The sequence below is a fragment of the Cylas formicarius genome, unplaced genomic scaffold, assembly GCF_029955315.1.
Source record: "Cylas formicarius isolate icCylForm1 unplaced genomic scaffold, icCylForm1.1 PGA_scaffold_10__41_contigs__length_53128322, whole genome shotgun sequence".
Taxonomy (NCBI): domain Eukaryota; kingdom Metazoa; phylum Arthropoda; class Insecta; order Coleoptera; family Brentidae; genus Cylas; species Cylas formicarius.
This window is the reverse complement of record NW_026844214.1, coordinates 43,255,864-43,272,408: the sequence shown is the minus strand read 5'-3', so window position 1 is coordinate 43,272,408 and position 16,545 is coordinate 43,255,864. Positions and strand designations below refer to the sequence as shown.

At 36.6% G+C, this 16,545-nt stretch overlaps 1 protein-coding gene across 1 annotated transcript in view; it reads left to right on the top strand.

Annotated features, from left to right (window-relative positions):
- The first annotated feature begins 8,123 nt into the window (after positions 1–8,123).
- LOC132705187 (ras-responsive element-binding protein 1-like) overlaps positions 8,124–16,545 on the top strand; it is a 71,885-nt gene continuing 63,463 nt past the window's right edge. Inside the window, 1 exon segment of the mRNA XM_060675639.1 lies at positions 8,124–8,200. Within this exon segment, the coding sequence (XP_060531622.1) occupies positions 8,134–8,200 (67 nt within the window). The 5' untranslated portion in view covers positions 8,124–8,133.

Sequence of the window (16,545 nt, the reverse complement as noted above, 5' to 3'; positions counted from 1 at the left end):
CTGGGGCCGTGAGTCCAGAAGCCAGGTCCACGATATGCTGCAGATTTAAAGTATTTTTGTAGCACCATAAGTCTATTTTTATGTGATTCTCATGTGGCTATGGGAAACGCCCCATCTTATTTGTAAAGCAGCCTAAGGGTAGGGACCCATAAATGTGTATTACCCCAAGACTCACTCGCAACTGGCTAGGACAAATTCCACAGTGAATTCAGTCAGCTTTATTCCCATCATCCTTACCTATTTTGTTTTGTCATTCATAAATTTGATTTGAAAGATGTCAACTTTTACCTTAGCCGGTGGCTGTAATAAAAAATATTCTTTTGAATGTATCTTTAAAACAAGCACCCGTTTCCTAATTCGTATTCGGATTATACCTATCTAGTATACCATTTGAGCGTCTGCTACATCGAGATCCCTCGCGAGACGAGACGCACCGAGGCTTTCCGAAACAGAACCGAACACCGCTCGGGATTTTCGGTCATGTGAACATTCGATCATTTGTGGTGTTCCCCAAAAAAAAATGGTTCAGAAAAATGTAAGGGTGTTAAGATATCGTGAACTGGTTATTGAAAAAAAAAAGGTTAAAAACTCGCAAATCCGTCTTATAAATTGATCTAAAATCGATTTATTTCAATACCGAGCGTAAGACACTGCCAGAGGTTACTGTAATACTATTTATAAATTTTCTCTATTTCTGTTGCATCGGTTGTTGATGAATCGAACTTGCTGATGTTTCGTCAATCATCCTGTTGGCTTCTTCAGAGCTTATGAACTGATTGGCGGAACGTCAGCAAGTTCGATTCATCATATTCATAATTAGTATATATACTCTTTTGGGTTTTGACGTACCTTCTCCAAAAAAGTTTAAGTTTCGAAAAAAGCTTCTTACGAGTATTTACTGTTATTTATACCAATGTAGCGTCGAAATCGCTTGTCATTAGATCCAAAACATATTGTGAAACTTCTGTATGAATATTTAATAAGTAGGAATAGCTTTAAAAGAAAACTGCATCCTTACAAAAACGCTATTACGCGTGACTTGTTGAGTATAAGCAAAATACATAGTGATTGTCAATCCATGGAATGTAGTAAATAAAATATGATGAGAATGAAAATATATCCACTCTATTAAAACCAGGTTGGTTCTACTTTGGATAATCTGAAATGGAAGGTAGAGGATTGAGCAGTCGTCTATGTCTTACAATATCGACTGGTCAGCTGTTATTATTGAAGTCGACAATTTATTTCGATACTTGCCACGACTGCTTTGAGACAAACCACACATTTGTCAAGGAGCGCTGTTTATCTTCATTGGTTTGCGACTATCTTCATCAAAAGCTTGAGGTGATCATGGAAAGTGAGTTTTGATAGAAGAATTGTTAAGTCAAAAAAGTAAATATATATTGCAAGAGCGTTTTAAATAACGAAGTGACGTCCCGTTCCTATTGTGCGGGAATTAAACAGCCTGCGCGGTAGCAAACCAATCTAAATGATGAATGGGGCCGATTTTGATGAGATCACGTCGGTTCCCGACCCGTACAAAAGGCCCGTTGGTACAGATTGTTAACGATGGGGGAGTTAGGGGGTTTGCTTTCACGCCGGATACTTATTGACTTTCGACTGCGCGAGGGCGATGAAAAGGCCCATGCGAAAAAGAGCATCTGATGTATTTTCACGCTCCTAATAAGGCGTAATAAGACTTTTTGGCATTTGAGTGGTTGGTAGGTGCGAGGGGAAGTGTTGAATAAGCCGCCGGTTATATTCGGATATTGACTAGCAGCTCGACTGTCAAATTGCTTTGCTTATGGGAGACAAGAGGTCCGGAATAATTTTTATTTTTTAATTTTCTTACGGTGTTTACATCCGCGCTCATACTTCGCTTTAAGATGATTCTAGATTTTTAGTCAAACATGGTAATCATGTAATCATGATATATCACCCATGTTTCCGTTATATCCGACGAGATCACTTGCTATTAGATGTTTAATCAGTAGTGAATTCATTAAGCAAGAAGTTTGATAAGAATCATAAATACTTACAAACCCGCCAGTATCCTCGATAAAGGATACTATTAACGGTTTAAAACCTTTGGATAAAGTGAACAGGAAGGTAGAAGAAGATGATAGATATTTTTACAAAATAGGATTTAAATGCCGCAAAATAGACAAAAAATAAATGGTAATGGAATGTCAGAGATCATACATCCGATAACAGGTCTATAATTTACCTTGATGAAATTTGATTCGATACACATGGCCTGATAGAAAAATGAGGCAAATTTTACTATAGAAATAGACTGCTAGTGATAGTAATTGTTGTATTTCTCTTGTCCTTTTATATACCCAAGCGAGACAGAATTATATTTCAAATCAAAACATGCTTATATTTTTGAAACAAAGTATATATCACTATATTATACGCCACCCAGGCCCATCAGATTTGGGGTAAATTTGATCTTTAGTTTTTGGTAAATTTCTTATCAACGCAGCTTTAAAAATATTTTCACCGTACTTAAAAAATGTTTTAGTTAATTAATTAAAATTAATTAAATTTAAAAAACTACAGAAATATTTCAATTATAAAAAAAAAACAATTTTCTTCTTGAAAATTTAACACTCTGTGTGTCAGAAACGAAACAGCAGTGAACTCGATTTAAATTGGATCGGGACGGCCTGATAGAAAAATGAGGCAAATTTTACTATAGAAATAGACTGCTAGTGATAGTAATTATTATATTTCTCTTGTCCTTTTATATACCCATTTATTCTTACAGTAATTAGTTACACATAATTATTTCGTAATAAAAACGATATTTCCTTTAAATAAAATAAGACTTATACAAGCGCATACAAGTATTTCTAACGTTTTGAGAAATTCATTTATCAGATAACAGCATTATGTATTATGTAAAAAAAAACATGAAATACTAACAACAAAATACTGATTTATTTTTTATTTTGAAAATTGCAATTATGAAGTAGGTATTGGAACTTAAAAGTGAAACAATTGTATTTTCATTGGCTTATTCAAAGTAAATAACAAAAATTGCAAAAAGGATCAGGAATCTCTTTGATTATACTATATTGTTAAGGCACCTCCCTAGTTAAAGCAAAATTCAATTTCGACGAAATCGGAAAAAAGGTATTTACCATATTGTATGTTGGATCTTTTGGATGTCGAATGTCCAGCTCAGCCATTATGCAACACAACACTTTTAAATAATTTTAATTAGCAGCAGTACGAAATTATTAGTATGGGACGGTGAGGCAAGGAGGCCAACCTCAAAAATTAACCTGTTTTTTCTAATCAAAACCAACCAAAAAAAAAATTTATAAGCTTCACCAAAATTTGGGTAAATTTAGTTAAAGTTAGTCAAATAAGTCGACTTAATGGTTAAAAAACATAAAAAATAATAAAAAGCCCCCCTAAATAATGTACACACACAAGATTGTCACCATTAAAATGCATATATCATAATCAATTAGTTCAAAGAAGAATTAGCGATTGGAATCACTTTGTGAAGTACTCGTTAACAACGCTTTACTCCCAAAAAGGCCAAACAGGTATCAAAATTGAAAAATAATATTAACAATATCTTATTACAGTTATCTGCCATTAGTATAAGCATATAAGACAAAGAGAACAATTTCTATTACTATACCAGTCTCATTCTAAGTAAAATTTTCCTCACAAAATCCATATTGGCTGCATTCCAATTCCATAGATGGAGTTTACTGCGAAAGAGTTTAAGAGATCGGCATTAACTGTCATGAAAAAACTATTCGGGGGTTTCACACAGGCGAAATCGTCGGTATTAAAAAAAACGCATCTACAGATGCCGTTATCATTAATCAAATAATTGGCAATATTTCCGCGAACATCTGTATCAAACGGCAGATAAGTTCGCGGGTGCGGTAATTTTCGCGGAAATTCTCAACAATCTCTCGACATACGACGACTATTTTCCGTTTGTTTTGCCGGTTTCCGCGAAAATTGCTATTCAAACGTCGAAAGTGCCACAAGACGACATCGGAATGCCTCAAGGCACGGTCTTAGCGCCATCCCGTCGTCCCAGATTATATAGGATAGCTCATGAATACGGGTTTATATTAATTTTGCATAAGGTTATATTTTCTGGGTTATCATTTACGGGGTGTCCAATATTTACCAACCAAGTTCATTATTTTTAAAGCTGCAAACTTTGACTTTTTTATACGCGACCCACTGTATGTAATTGTATGATCTTATCCAACATTTAAACCTATATCGATTGACTACGCCCTTCTATAGAAAATATAAAACAACAATAGAAAAGCTTAGCCAATCAATGTTGGTTTAAATTAAGCATTCATAGTTTTGGTTAGTTATGCCAATTCTCTACTTTGTTTCCGGTTGCCGAAATAATCAAGATGCCTTGGAAACCATTGAAATTATACTATGTTTCTTCATGTGAGAGAGTAATAAAATGTAAATTTGCAGTGAGACAGATCATTAGACAGAGTGTTTCAGTTTTTAAGACCTATAAGTAAGAGGTTTGCTGGTGGGGAAGCCTGCAGGATCTTACCATTTAATATATCCAAGTTAAGTGTTGTTGAATATTAATGAGACACCCTCTACAAACTTTTGTATGAAATGAAAATGAAAATAATTTACGTCATGGTATATCTACCCGGTTTTCGAAAAACATAAATTAATATTTTTCTTAGAAAATTATTACATACACAGTGTTTCATTTAAGAACATTCGATATCACGTATGTATCTTAGCTGAAAATAATGCCACAATAAGGGTATACATTGAAAATGTGGATCACAACTTCCCATGGCAGGAACCAAAATTTGAGATACACCAATATCTCCCTCAGTTCTCTAAACATTAATGAGAATAGGTCATTGGATTTGGAATAATATTTCATATATTAGCTAAAAAGTTTTGTACACTTTAGTTACGAGCGCAGCGGAGCCAGTTTTTAATAAACTGGTGTATAAAGAAGATTGGTTAATGAAGCACGTGACATCTTACGCACTTCTGATTTGTGCATAGTTCGGTATTTTGGTTGGGCATTATATTTTTTATTTAAACTAGATAATTGTAAATATTTTCTTTCTGTTCATCCCGCCGTAGTTTTAACGCTATATGGCGGAATCTAAAGAAACATACATTTTCTTTTGCGTAAACGGAACCTCCTTGTGGGATATTAGTTGTTTTTTGTTATACTGCAGCGTTTTTGTTAATCGTTTGTTTCCCAAGTTCGTTGACTAACCTACAGCCTGGATGTTTTACGGAAGGTAATGAATTTGCCTCGTCGTTTCCTTTTCTGAGGTTGGGCAATTATCGACACTATGCCGGTTCATCGCATTTCAAACTGAATAAACTATCAATCAGCAGAAACCGTTCACGTTAACAACATTTCGATTTCCGAACTCGCAGATCAGCTGTTTGAGCAATATATATTAGATTCAAATTACGCCATCGTCGTTGCTGATCTTGCATTTTGCCAGATTCGGATTTCATACCTAGGTGATAAAAATTGTAGATACTAGAAACTCAAGAAAACTTTTCTTTAACAAAGTTTCGGTTTAATTAAAATTTTATCTAGCGAAACCGAAAAACAATTTATTTTCTGACTCCTGAGTTACAATGCCTTACGAAATCACTTGAACAATTTACAAATTAATACATAAGTTTTCTCTTTTACTAAATAATGGTAAAAGTTGTGTTTGGCTATATTTTTAGAACTCTAACAACATAAAATTATAATTTTTTTAAAAAGTACTTACATTATTATACAAACATATATTTAAAAAGTTATTTTCAATATTTATTTACTTTAATCTATTTATTAAAAGTGTAGTTGACAATTCGAAAAAAAAAACCTATGAATATTTTGAATTATGGAAAATACAAAGACATCGCAAGACAGGAATTAGCGTATTCAAGAACATTCAATTATATTTGGTTATATTTTGGAAAAGAATATACTGTTCAATGCTGTAGAATCATATTTATAGTTGTTAGATAATATAGTCACCCTACCACAGTAAAAATTGTTGCGCCGCAGGTTGCATTGGTGTTTTCGTAGAAATGGACCTACTAACCTGCACTTTGCGAGAAAATGCTGCCTTAAAAATGCCGTATCCGAGCTTATTGACGATCTGTCAGCTGCCATGTTGGTTGTTACCGCAAGGTCAGCTTAAAAGTTAGATTTTAAATTTCGCTCATGCGCTCTTCTCATAGTCGCTTCATAAGATTATGTATTTTCGGCATTAGGCAGAGCCTCTATATCTCTAGGAGCTGAGTGTATAGAACGCTTGATTATTTAATTTTAAAATTTTCTAAATGTAGAAAACTTTAAAAAAATTAAAAGTTAAATGGCGGTGATAGTTTGACCCTAGTTTGCTCACCTTTAATCGAAACAAGTCGTCTGATATATCGAATATATGGATACACTTGGACGTCGTTACTAGACTTTGATTTATATACAAATAAACGATTTGGGTAGTAATTTAACAATTTTTAGATTGTTCCGCAGGAGGAGGAACCATTTAACTAATAAAAATTGTTTCCAACCAGTATAGCTTTTGTTTTTTTTATGGAGCATACTGATCTACCTGCGCCGCTGATATGTATGCACTCATCTCGGTCTGATGGATTTCGTCTCGGATTCGAGAAAGCGTATATAGCGCAATAGAAGATATTTTTTCGCTACGTATAATAATAACCATAATCGCGTTTCTGTTTACATAATTGCCCAGCGTGTATGTGTACCTATATGGAAAGTATACTGCTCGTAGAATTATATAAAAACGACCGTTTCGTTCGAAATTGTTGTTACGCCCGCCATTTTACACGTAAAGCCAGTAAAAAAAATACTTTTGTGCTATTTTGCCTAATTATCGGGCTAATTAGTGATTATTATATTTGAATATTTTTAATGGCGCCATTTGTTTTAAGAAGCGTGCTTTATTTATTTTTCTTTCCTTCCTTATTCTGTTAAAGTAAGACACTATCATATACTTACGCCTCTAAAAGGTTTTTTTATTAACTTTTTGGTTTTACTTATAATTTGTATTTTTGTTTGTTTCCCAATAATTGATTTGTCTACTTCTTTGCTTTACTACATACTTCGTCATTCTTGTTGTTTTTTGTTTTTGTTGTACTGTAGTGGTTCTTTTTAGGCAACAAATTAACATTGACCAATTCAGGAATCCATTCTGTACATTTACATGTGTTCTATAACGTAGTAATTTTTTTTACATATTTCTCCTCAAAATTTCGATTTCTTTTTTTAAACAAAATTGTTATTTCTCTCTCAGATTTAAATCGTGCTTAGTAATATTTAGGCAACAACGGAATAAACAAACAATTTTCAACATAAACGCATCCAGCCGCCTGTAGCGATTCGAGTAAATAAATGTAAATAAAACGAGTATGCCGATTGATACATATATCCGTATCAATTGTCTGATGTGTTACCCCGACTTTAGGAACGGCATATGTTGTTTCCACCTGCCTTATACGTAGCCCCTTTTATTAAACACCTGCTCTGTCGCGTGCGATCTGCTTGGGGTCCAGAGGGTTGCGAGATAAAGATTAGCGCCCCCCACTTCGGAGCATTAATGCGGACACGCGACGGGTTAAAGTTCAAGAAGACCGGCGTATATTATAACCTCTAAATGCGCTCTCTAACGGCAGACAAAAGACTCGACAACCTGTTTTGGTTAATGTTATACAGGGCGGTCGCGTAGTGATCAAAAAGCAACCTAAGTTTAAGGTTATGAAAGACATTGTTTTTGACAATAATTTTCGTGTCAATTTTAATAATTACCAATACCCAAACAAAATTTACCCGATTCTTTACCTTTATATTTGGTATTAGATTGGCTTTCAATTTCAAAATTAAGCGAATTCCAACAGAACAGAACAGAACAAAAATTCTGTAGCTTATCGTTAAAATTTCCTGAAAGTATTGTAGCAAATTCATATTTATAGTACAAGAAATTTTTCAATAAATAATGATAAAATAAAACCCGAGAAAATAATATCGTTTCTAACCGGGATCGAAACCATTCGATGGTGTTACGATAAACATTTCTCAGCGTAACACATTGTATTTCAGATCATAAATTCGCCATGCAAGGGGTCGTCTTTATGCCGCAGAATCCTCAGCAAGGCTCCCCACCTCCGAACGGCGTGACCGGTAAGTACATCCACGTTTCGGCAACTTAAAACTCGAACCAAGAATAATAGAGTTCGATAATTATTTTCGGTTAAAGTCGGTTCATAGATATATGAAAGTGACTAACTGATACGAATTACAGGTACAGGTTCGTACTTTGCTTAGAATTTAATTATTGGGGGTTTTGTTAGGAAAGATACTAAACAATATTTATTTATTTATGTATGTATTTATGTTTAAATATAAAATAAAATTACAAATTTAGTCAACTGTCTACTGTGACAACTTGCATTGTCCATTACAATGACGCTATTATTAGGAATGTTTGGAACTAGTTTGTTTTTAAACCAACTTTCAAATAAATCAACGGTGGTGTGTTGATGGTAATCCAGAGAAGAATCTTTAATATTTTTCGCACACAGAGAAAGTCCATTTGGGATCCAACCATCTTTAGAGGCAACATGCAAAATAGTTATTCTTTTACCTCTTTTTGATGGCGCGTTTGTTTTACACTTATCAGTTGACTCAACCCAACCCTTTTCCGGGGTATCATAAGTGTCGAATCAGGTTTCATCCAAGTAAATAATTGGCCTTTGTTGTTCTCTGTAAATCCTGATTTTTTCTAGATATTCCAGTCGCCATTTCCGAATTCTAAAAGATTCCATTAAAACTTGCCTTTTGTCAATTCTTTTAAATCTAAAACCCCTGTGTTGAATACACTTCCATAAGGTAGTTCTGCCACATTTAACACCGGTTTTATCTTTTTCAAGCTTCCTAATTAAGATATCTAATGTAGGCTCGCTTTGTTCCTCTTATAACTGGTAAATTTTACATCGTATTATATCTTGATCACTTTCATCTACACTCGAGAAAACGTCAGCATCGCTTCTTTTTTTTCCTCGCTTAAATGGGATTATTCACAATTTTCCATACAGTTGATGTTGGAATTTTCGTCAATATAGCCGTTTCTTCTGAAGATGCTTGCTTGCTGGCATCACGTTCAATGAGAGTCAAATAAATATTGTTTATACCGTCCTTAGTCTCAATAGAATAGTGTTTTCTACATTTGGGCGGGAGCATCTCCCGAGGTACACTAGACTCGCACATATTTTGCATAATTCGGACACGATTCAACACACGCTGTATTACAGACGAAATAAGAATGATTACTAATAAACAAACTAAGTAGTATACCAAACCAAAGAGTATTAAACACAGAAACTTTGAGTAATAATCTTGTTGCATTGCATGTTAATGACCACCCTTGGATAATCCCATTCAAAAGCAATTGGTCACTTTCTTATATCTATGAACAGACCATACCTGAACCTAATCAAAATGTTCCCTGCGGCAGGCTTGGAGGTTAAGCGTGTGCTCTGACACGTTCGTCTTTACAAATTTTTGTTGGGCGTTTAACAGCAAGGAATTGACAAAAAAAGGGCATTGTGCATTTTGTTTCATTTTCTGTAGTGCTCCTGCTGACCACTATGAAACTTTTGCAAAAAAAATGCACCCTGTATAAAGAGCCTTTCAAATGTCCATTCAACCTAACATCAAAGTCATGTCAAACTTTGGCGATATAAAAATTTGTACAAGCGATTTACAATTATATTTTCCAGGTATTTCGCGCACCCTGTATGATAAAGATAAAAATTGCTGCCTAAACGAAATTTCTCAATTTTTTACGGTTTTTCATTTAATAATGAAGCCATTTAAAAGTTAATTTTTAGTGACTTAGTTCTTTGCATACAATCGACATACTCTGTACAGGGTGGTCCAAATTCGAGGGGCCCCTATGGCTTTAAGCATTTGCAGCATAGTTAGCCCAAAACTAATATGCATGTGACGGGCTCGACAAAGCGTTTCCAAGCAAAAAGTAAAAAGCTAAAGCTAAAAATGTGCGCTTCTAAAAACCCGTTATAACTTTTTTATTTGTAAAGATAGAGATTTTTATTAAAAACCTTTTTTGAAGATTTTTTAAGGGCAAATCTACCTATTTCACCAATTTTGTCTTAAAGCCTTTAGTTCAAGAGATATAACACAAAGTTACATTTTTTTAAAATGGAATGCCCCATTTTTTTTTAATTAGTTTTCTAATAATATGAAAGAGAGCAACCTAGCTCAAAAATATTTTTAAAGTTAAAACGTCATCTACAAGAATACGGATCCTTTACAAAATCGAGGCTTTGGACGTATGGAAGACCAGCCAGAGTTAGAGAGTTGAAAGAACTAACGGAATACTAGAAGTTAAAGTGCGAGGTTACTGTGTCCCCTCGTGTCGTAGCCAACTTCATTTTGTATGACAAAAAAAAAACAATAAAATTTGATCTACATATTTAGGCTGCGTACGGCGCCTACTATGGTAAATATCAAAAATTGCAAACATCAACTATTTAATAAAAGTAGGTGTGTGGCACATCGTTCGACAGGAAATTTTATTATAAAACTGATTTTTCAGAAAAATTGGGGGTATCCCATCTAAAGAAATATAACTTTGTGTGATATCTCGGGAACTAAAGGCTCTAAGACAAAAAAATACAATTAAAAAAGTTATAGAGGGCCTTTAAAATCGCACATTTTTGAGGATCACTCTGTAACTCAAAAACGACTTGACATATCACGATGCGGTTTTCAGTTTTTGACTTCTCTCGAAAATCGAGCCCGTAACATGTATATTAGTTTTGGGCTAACTATGCTGCAAATGCTAAAAGCCAAGAGGCCCCTTAATTGGCTTCATTATTAGTTAAATGAAAAACCGTAAAAAATTCAGAAATTTCGTTTAGGCGGCAATTTTTATCATACAAGGTGCGCGAAATACCTGAAAAATATAATTGGAAATCGCTAGTACAAATTTTTATATCGCCAAAGTTTGGACTAACCATGCTGCTGTAACTATGCAGCCATAAAGGCCCCTCGAATTTGGACCACCCTGTACATAGTCGAAAAAATCACCAAACCAAAATAAAAGTTTTAGTTCCAGCTCTCTAGCGTTTAATGGTCTAATAACATTTCCGATCAGGTGAATGGTTTTCGATAAAAAAAATCCGGGGCCCAAAATAACTCAAAAAAAGTTATTTTTTTAAATACCTCTTATGAAAGCCAGGTTTTGTAGCATAGACCTCTCTGTGAAATTTCAAGTCGAAACATGCAAATTTTGGACAGATCTTTGATTTAGTGCGGCTCATCCAACACACCCTGTATAATGTGCAAAAACCATATTAACAAAAGTTGATACGGCCTATATAGACAAATGGAAGAAACCGCCAATCGAATCATTCCCCAAGATGGAACTAAATTTTCAATTTTTTGCCCATAATTGGCACACCCGGTAGATATTTCTGATATAGCCCATAGTCTCGTGTCGATACCTTGAACTTTCAAATAGTCACTTTAAAATCGGAAAAGAACAGGTGGTTATGCGATTCGACAGCGAGCGGAGAACAGTAAATAACACAAAATATGAAAACTTAATTTTTCGGCAACTCTCTGCAACATCCGAGATATGAAATTTTGTACTTTCGAAAAATTCCATTTAATCGATTTTTTAAAAGTAACAAAGTCTTTTTTCCAAAAAAAGTTCCATTTTATCAACCAAAATAATGTGTTCAACATATAAACATTAAAAGCCAGTAAACTAATAAAACAAAATATACTTTTCAACAACGCATGTGCATAGCAACTCACCGTTTACTATTTTTTGTGTTCTATCTGAACCGAACGCGCCCTGTATATACTTTAGCGCGACGAGACACGAAAACAAGGGGATTTATCTCGTGTTGATGGAGCGCAACTTGCCAAAACACAACCGCAGGCAGGTTGCACTTCCTTTGTTGATAAAATGTTATCGCAGTTGAGAAAAATCTTCGATAACGACATGCACGGTGGGTAGGTGCAGTATATGCTGCGGATATCAAGGTTGCGTCATTGGAGAATGTAGTGCTCGGGTTTTTGTAATGAATGGAAAGGCAATTCCAGTGCATATACTAAACCAGTAACTTTTAAAAGTGGCTCTAAATAATAATATAAAAAACAGTTATGAGTAGCCTAACCTTACAAAAAATATAAAAAAAAATAATGCAAAACTTCTATAAAAAAATGATAAAATAGAAAAAATGTGTTGTACACTTTTGGTAGGCAGGACTGCATAGAGCAAAACTCTAGAGACACAACACTTTGAAGATTCAATTATTGTACAGGAAAATGCTGATCATACAAAAACCAGAAAATAGGAAAACACTTTGACAGCTAATGAAATATAGTTTGCACTTTCGCAACTTACAAATAAATCGAGATCTTTTAATGTATGGAAATTGAAAATTAACAACGATGCTACTAGTGCTTATTCATTCAACATCAAATATTAAATATATTTAGTATTTATTTATGTAATATTTAGTGATGCAGCATTAGATTTAGAGTAAAATGACATCCTGTACTGTGGGCTAAACAATGAGTAATCTCAGAGGTATAGTTAATTTGATGCGTTACAGAAAAATATGAATCAAATTGTAGCTGGTAGAATGACATCGGGATTCAGCTCTCCACATCGATTTTTTTTGGCGGCCTGGTCAATTTTTATTCAATTTTTTTTGGGAACAGTCGATCTGGAGGTATACGGTATACACGTAATGCATCGAAAACGACTGATGGCCAAATTTTATTTCGCTTATCACCACGAAAGGAGAAAGCTGACTGGTATAATCTTTGTGTCGAAACCCGTAGCCTGCGAAATCGTTTATAAACCGGGTGTCTCTTTCCAATAAATGTCGCAAGTTACAAGTGTTTTTTTTTCCCTTTTTACCTGGGGTGACAATCTGGACACCAAATTTTGGAGAGTAAAATAATTGCTACAAAATAATTTTACTTGGTTGTTAAATGTTAAAAAGTTAAAAAAAAAAGCATGGAAAAGTTTGAAAACCAAAACATCCACCTTTTCGACTTAAGTAAATTAATGTTATACCAGGTCCCACTAGTTTATAGGACCAGTTTTATGGCTTATTAAAAATTCCTTTTCGCCGTTGCAGAACTTGATTTATAAAAACATTATTTAAAGAGATGTCTTAAAACTAATTTCACATTGCCATGCAACTTTTTTTCTTCTTCAACTTGGCATATTAAGTCTCGTTTGTATTCTATCCTCATCGATTTATTTTCTTATATACAGACCTGGTCCTCAAAGAAAACAATTTTTTTTTAAACTAAGATAATAATAAGATAATGGTTCTGGAACGAAACGTCGTAGATACAATCTAAATACATCTTATAAAAAACAATAAAACTTTCAATCTTGGGTTTTCTTCCTAAAATCAACCGATTTCGAAAGATTTAACAGAGTAATTTCGATTTTTATAAATCACCTTGTATTTCTGAAACAAACGGAAATTTGGAAAAGACAATAAGACACTTTTAACACGTTTTATAGTATAGTAGTATAGACCTTCACTACACTTGGACGAGAAAATTCTTGTCGCCGTATCGGTAGACCGATGAAATTCTCGTTCACTTGACCCGATTCGTGCAGGCCTATTGTTTTCTTCTTTAAGGTCTTGCGCAAGAGCTTATATGGAAAACTTCGGTGTCGACGTGATGGTCCTCTTAAACAGCCACGTACGCGCATCTAATTACCTGGGTTATACCAGCTATGGCGTTGTATACCAGATAAAGATATTAGTGAAATCATCTACCCCGGTACAAGTTTCTTCTTAAAATTCGTCGATGGAATTAAATTCGCGTCATTGGCGAAGACTTTAAACCATTCCCGAATATTCCGCCTCCAACGGCCGACGTTACGGCTGCTAATTTGACCCGGGAACCAGAGATGAAACCGTTGAATCTAAACGTGGAGACCGGTTTCAGCGACAGCAGTCCGAGGCTTCAGAGTCCTGGTCAGCAGACGGTCAACGGAGACCCTATGCAGTCGCCCAACTCGGTCAAAATGGTAATCAAGAACGGCGTGTTAATGCCGAAACAGAAACAGAGGCGCTACCGGACGGAAAGACCGTTCACCTGCGAGCATTGTTCAGCTAGATTCACGCTGCGCTCGAACATGGAGCGACACATCAAGCAGCAACACCCTCAGTATTGGTCGCAAAGACAGAGAGGTAATATCGGCCACCCACCCAGGAAGATGGTGAGCGGTGTAGTGACGAAACCGACCTTTTGCGACTTGAACGTGCCCAGTTTCGAGATGCCGAAAGTGTACGACTACCAAGAGTCGAAGGAACAGATCAGCGAAAAGTTGAAGTACGCGATACTCGCGCAGCAGTTGCGCTCGAATCTTGGAGGAGGAGCGAAACCCATAGAGAACGGTAAGAAAGAGGAAGACGAAGACTGCGAATTGGTGATCGACGAGAACGATGATGTCAACGGCCAAAGGAGCGATCAAAAAGCAGTAGGAAAGGGAGAGGAGGACCTGGTACCGGTGTCGAGGTTGCTTGATAACGCGTCGCAGCAGCAGTTTAAACAGTTTTTTAAGCGGGATCCGGAAGACTCGGAGGTGGGGGCGAGCGAAGAAGATGAAGAGGGTTTAGTAGCGGGCGGCAGCACCAGCGAGGAGAACGTCTCCGGGACCGATGAAAACAAGTAAGTATTTCCTTCTATCGTTAAGTCAACACTTGTAAGATCTTGTATTCCTCAAACTTCTTGCAACACTAAAGAGTGAATTTGTGTGGTTGAACCATTAGCCTAAACCGGACACTCTTTCCAGATCGGAATCGGAAACTGCGGCAACCGCAGCACCGGCCAAGAAGAAATCCGCGTACTCTCTAGCTCCCAATCGAGTCAGCTGTCCGTATTGTAGCCGAAAATTCCCTTGGACCTCCTCTCTACGACGCCACATCCTCACCCACACCGGTCAGAAACCATTCAAGTGCAGTCACTGCCCTCTCCTCTTCACCACCAAATCCAACTGCGACCGTCACCTGCTGCGAAAACACGGCAACACGGCAACCACCATCACCAACGAGGTGGCTGGCAACGCAGCGGCGGCAGCAGGCTACCTCATGCGGAACGTACCTGAGAGGCCGTTTAAGTGCTCCAGCTGCCCTAGCAGCACTTTCTCCACGTACTCCAACCTGAAAAAACACATCAACGGCAAACACTCGACCAATGCGCAAGGCGACGACATCAAAGCTCAGGGTTACGAAGCTGGCAGTTCTGAGGACGAGAAAGGAGGGACCCAAACTGAGACTAATAACGAATGGGAAAACCAAATCGGATACGGCAGGTTCCCCGTCGAACCGCACGCAAACCAAACGCTCAACTCTGATCTGCCTTTTAAGTGTCATTTATGTGAAGGTTCGTTTGCCGAACGTCACGACGCTTTAGACCATACCAGGGACAAGCACGCTTCCGAATACGATCTGCTGATGTCCAAGAATGCGTTGGATACGAATGCGACTACACCAGATGATGCTGCCCACCATGACGACGACGACCAAGACGCTCGGGGCAAGTTCCCAGATTACAGTAACCGGAAAGCGCATGGTGTATGCGAAGGTTCTGGTCCGCAGAAGATCTGCGCAGACACATGCGCACACATACAGGTGAACGACCGTTCAGCTGCGACATCTGTAGGCGTAGGTTCACCCTGAAGCACAGTATGTTGAGGCATCGAAAGAAACACAACGTTAATGGAGGTCCGGATCAGGATGGAAACGGGAGCGAGGATGAAGGGATAGAGAAAAAGAACGGCGAAAAGACAGACGAGTCGGACGGGAACGAGGGTGATCTTATCAGTAACTTGTTGGGAATTAGGGACAGGTCGATCATAGATCGGGTGTTGGACGCGACTGCTGACGACGCAGCTAAACTGCTAGGCGTGAAACCCAACATTAAGTAACGCAGCAGGGTTGGGGGTATTTTTATTTCAATAAATTGAATGGGTTTTTGGTATTCGCCAAACGGAGCCGACACGAAGTCTGTAGAAACAGGACGATACAGGTGTGAGCGATGACCGTTACGCTATTATTTATTTCAGGGAGTTGGTTTGCCCGACCGAATATTGACACACAATTCTAATAGATTTCTCACTAGATACCAATATGTTCTACTTTTGCTCTAACGCCCTTAATATTTTAAAACAATAGATCAAATAGATCAAAAACTCCAAAAATAAAAACCGAAAACTTAACACAAAACATTAGTAAATAGTAGATGATTTATCTCAAAACACATATAAATGCTTTTGTAAACCGTAACCTCACTTACTGTTTGGTTAAAATGTTGGACGAGTCCAAGTTCTTCCACTTGATTCATATTCCACTGACTTGAACCTAATAATGGCAAAGTGCAATAGGTATCCTAATTGTAAACTAATTTATTAGACTGTTCCTGAAAAGCTGAAAGGTACAAATCCTCCTTACGGC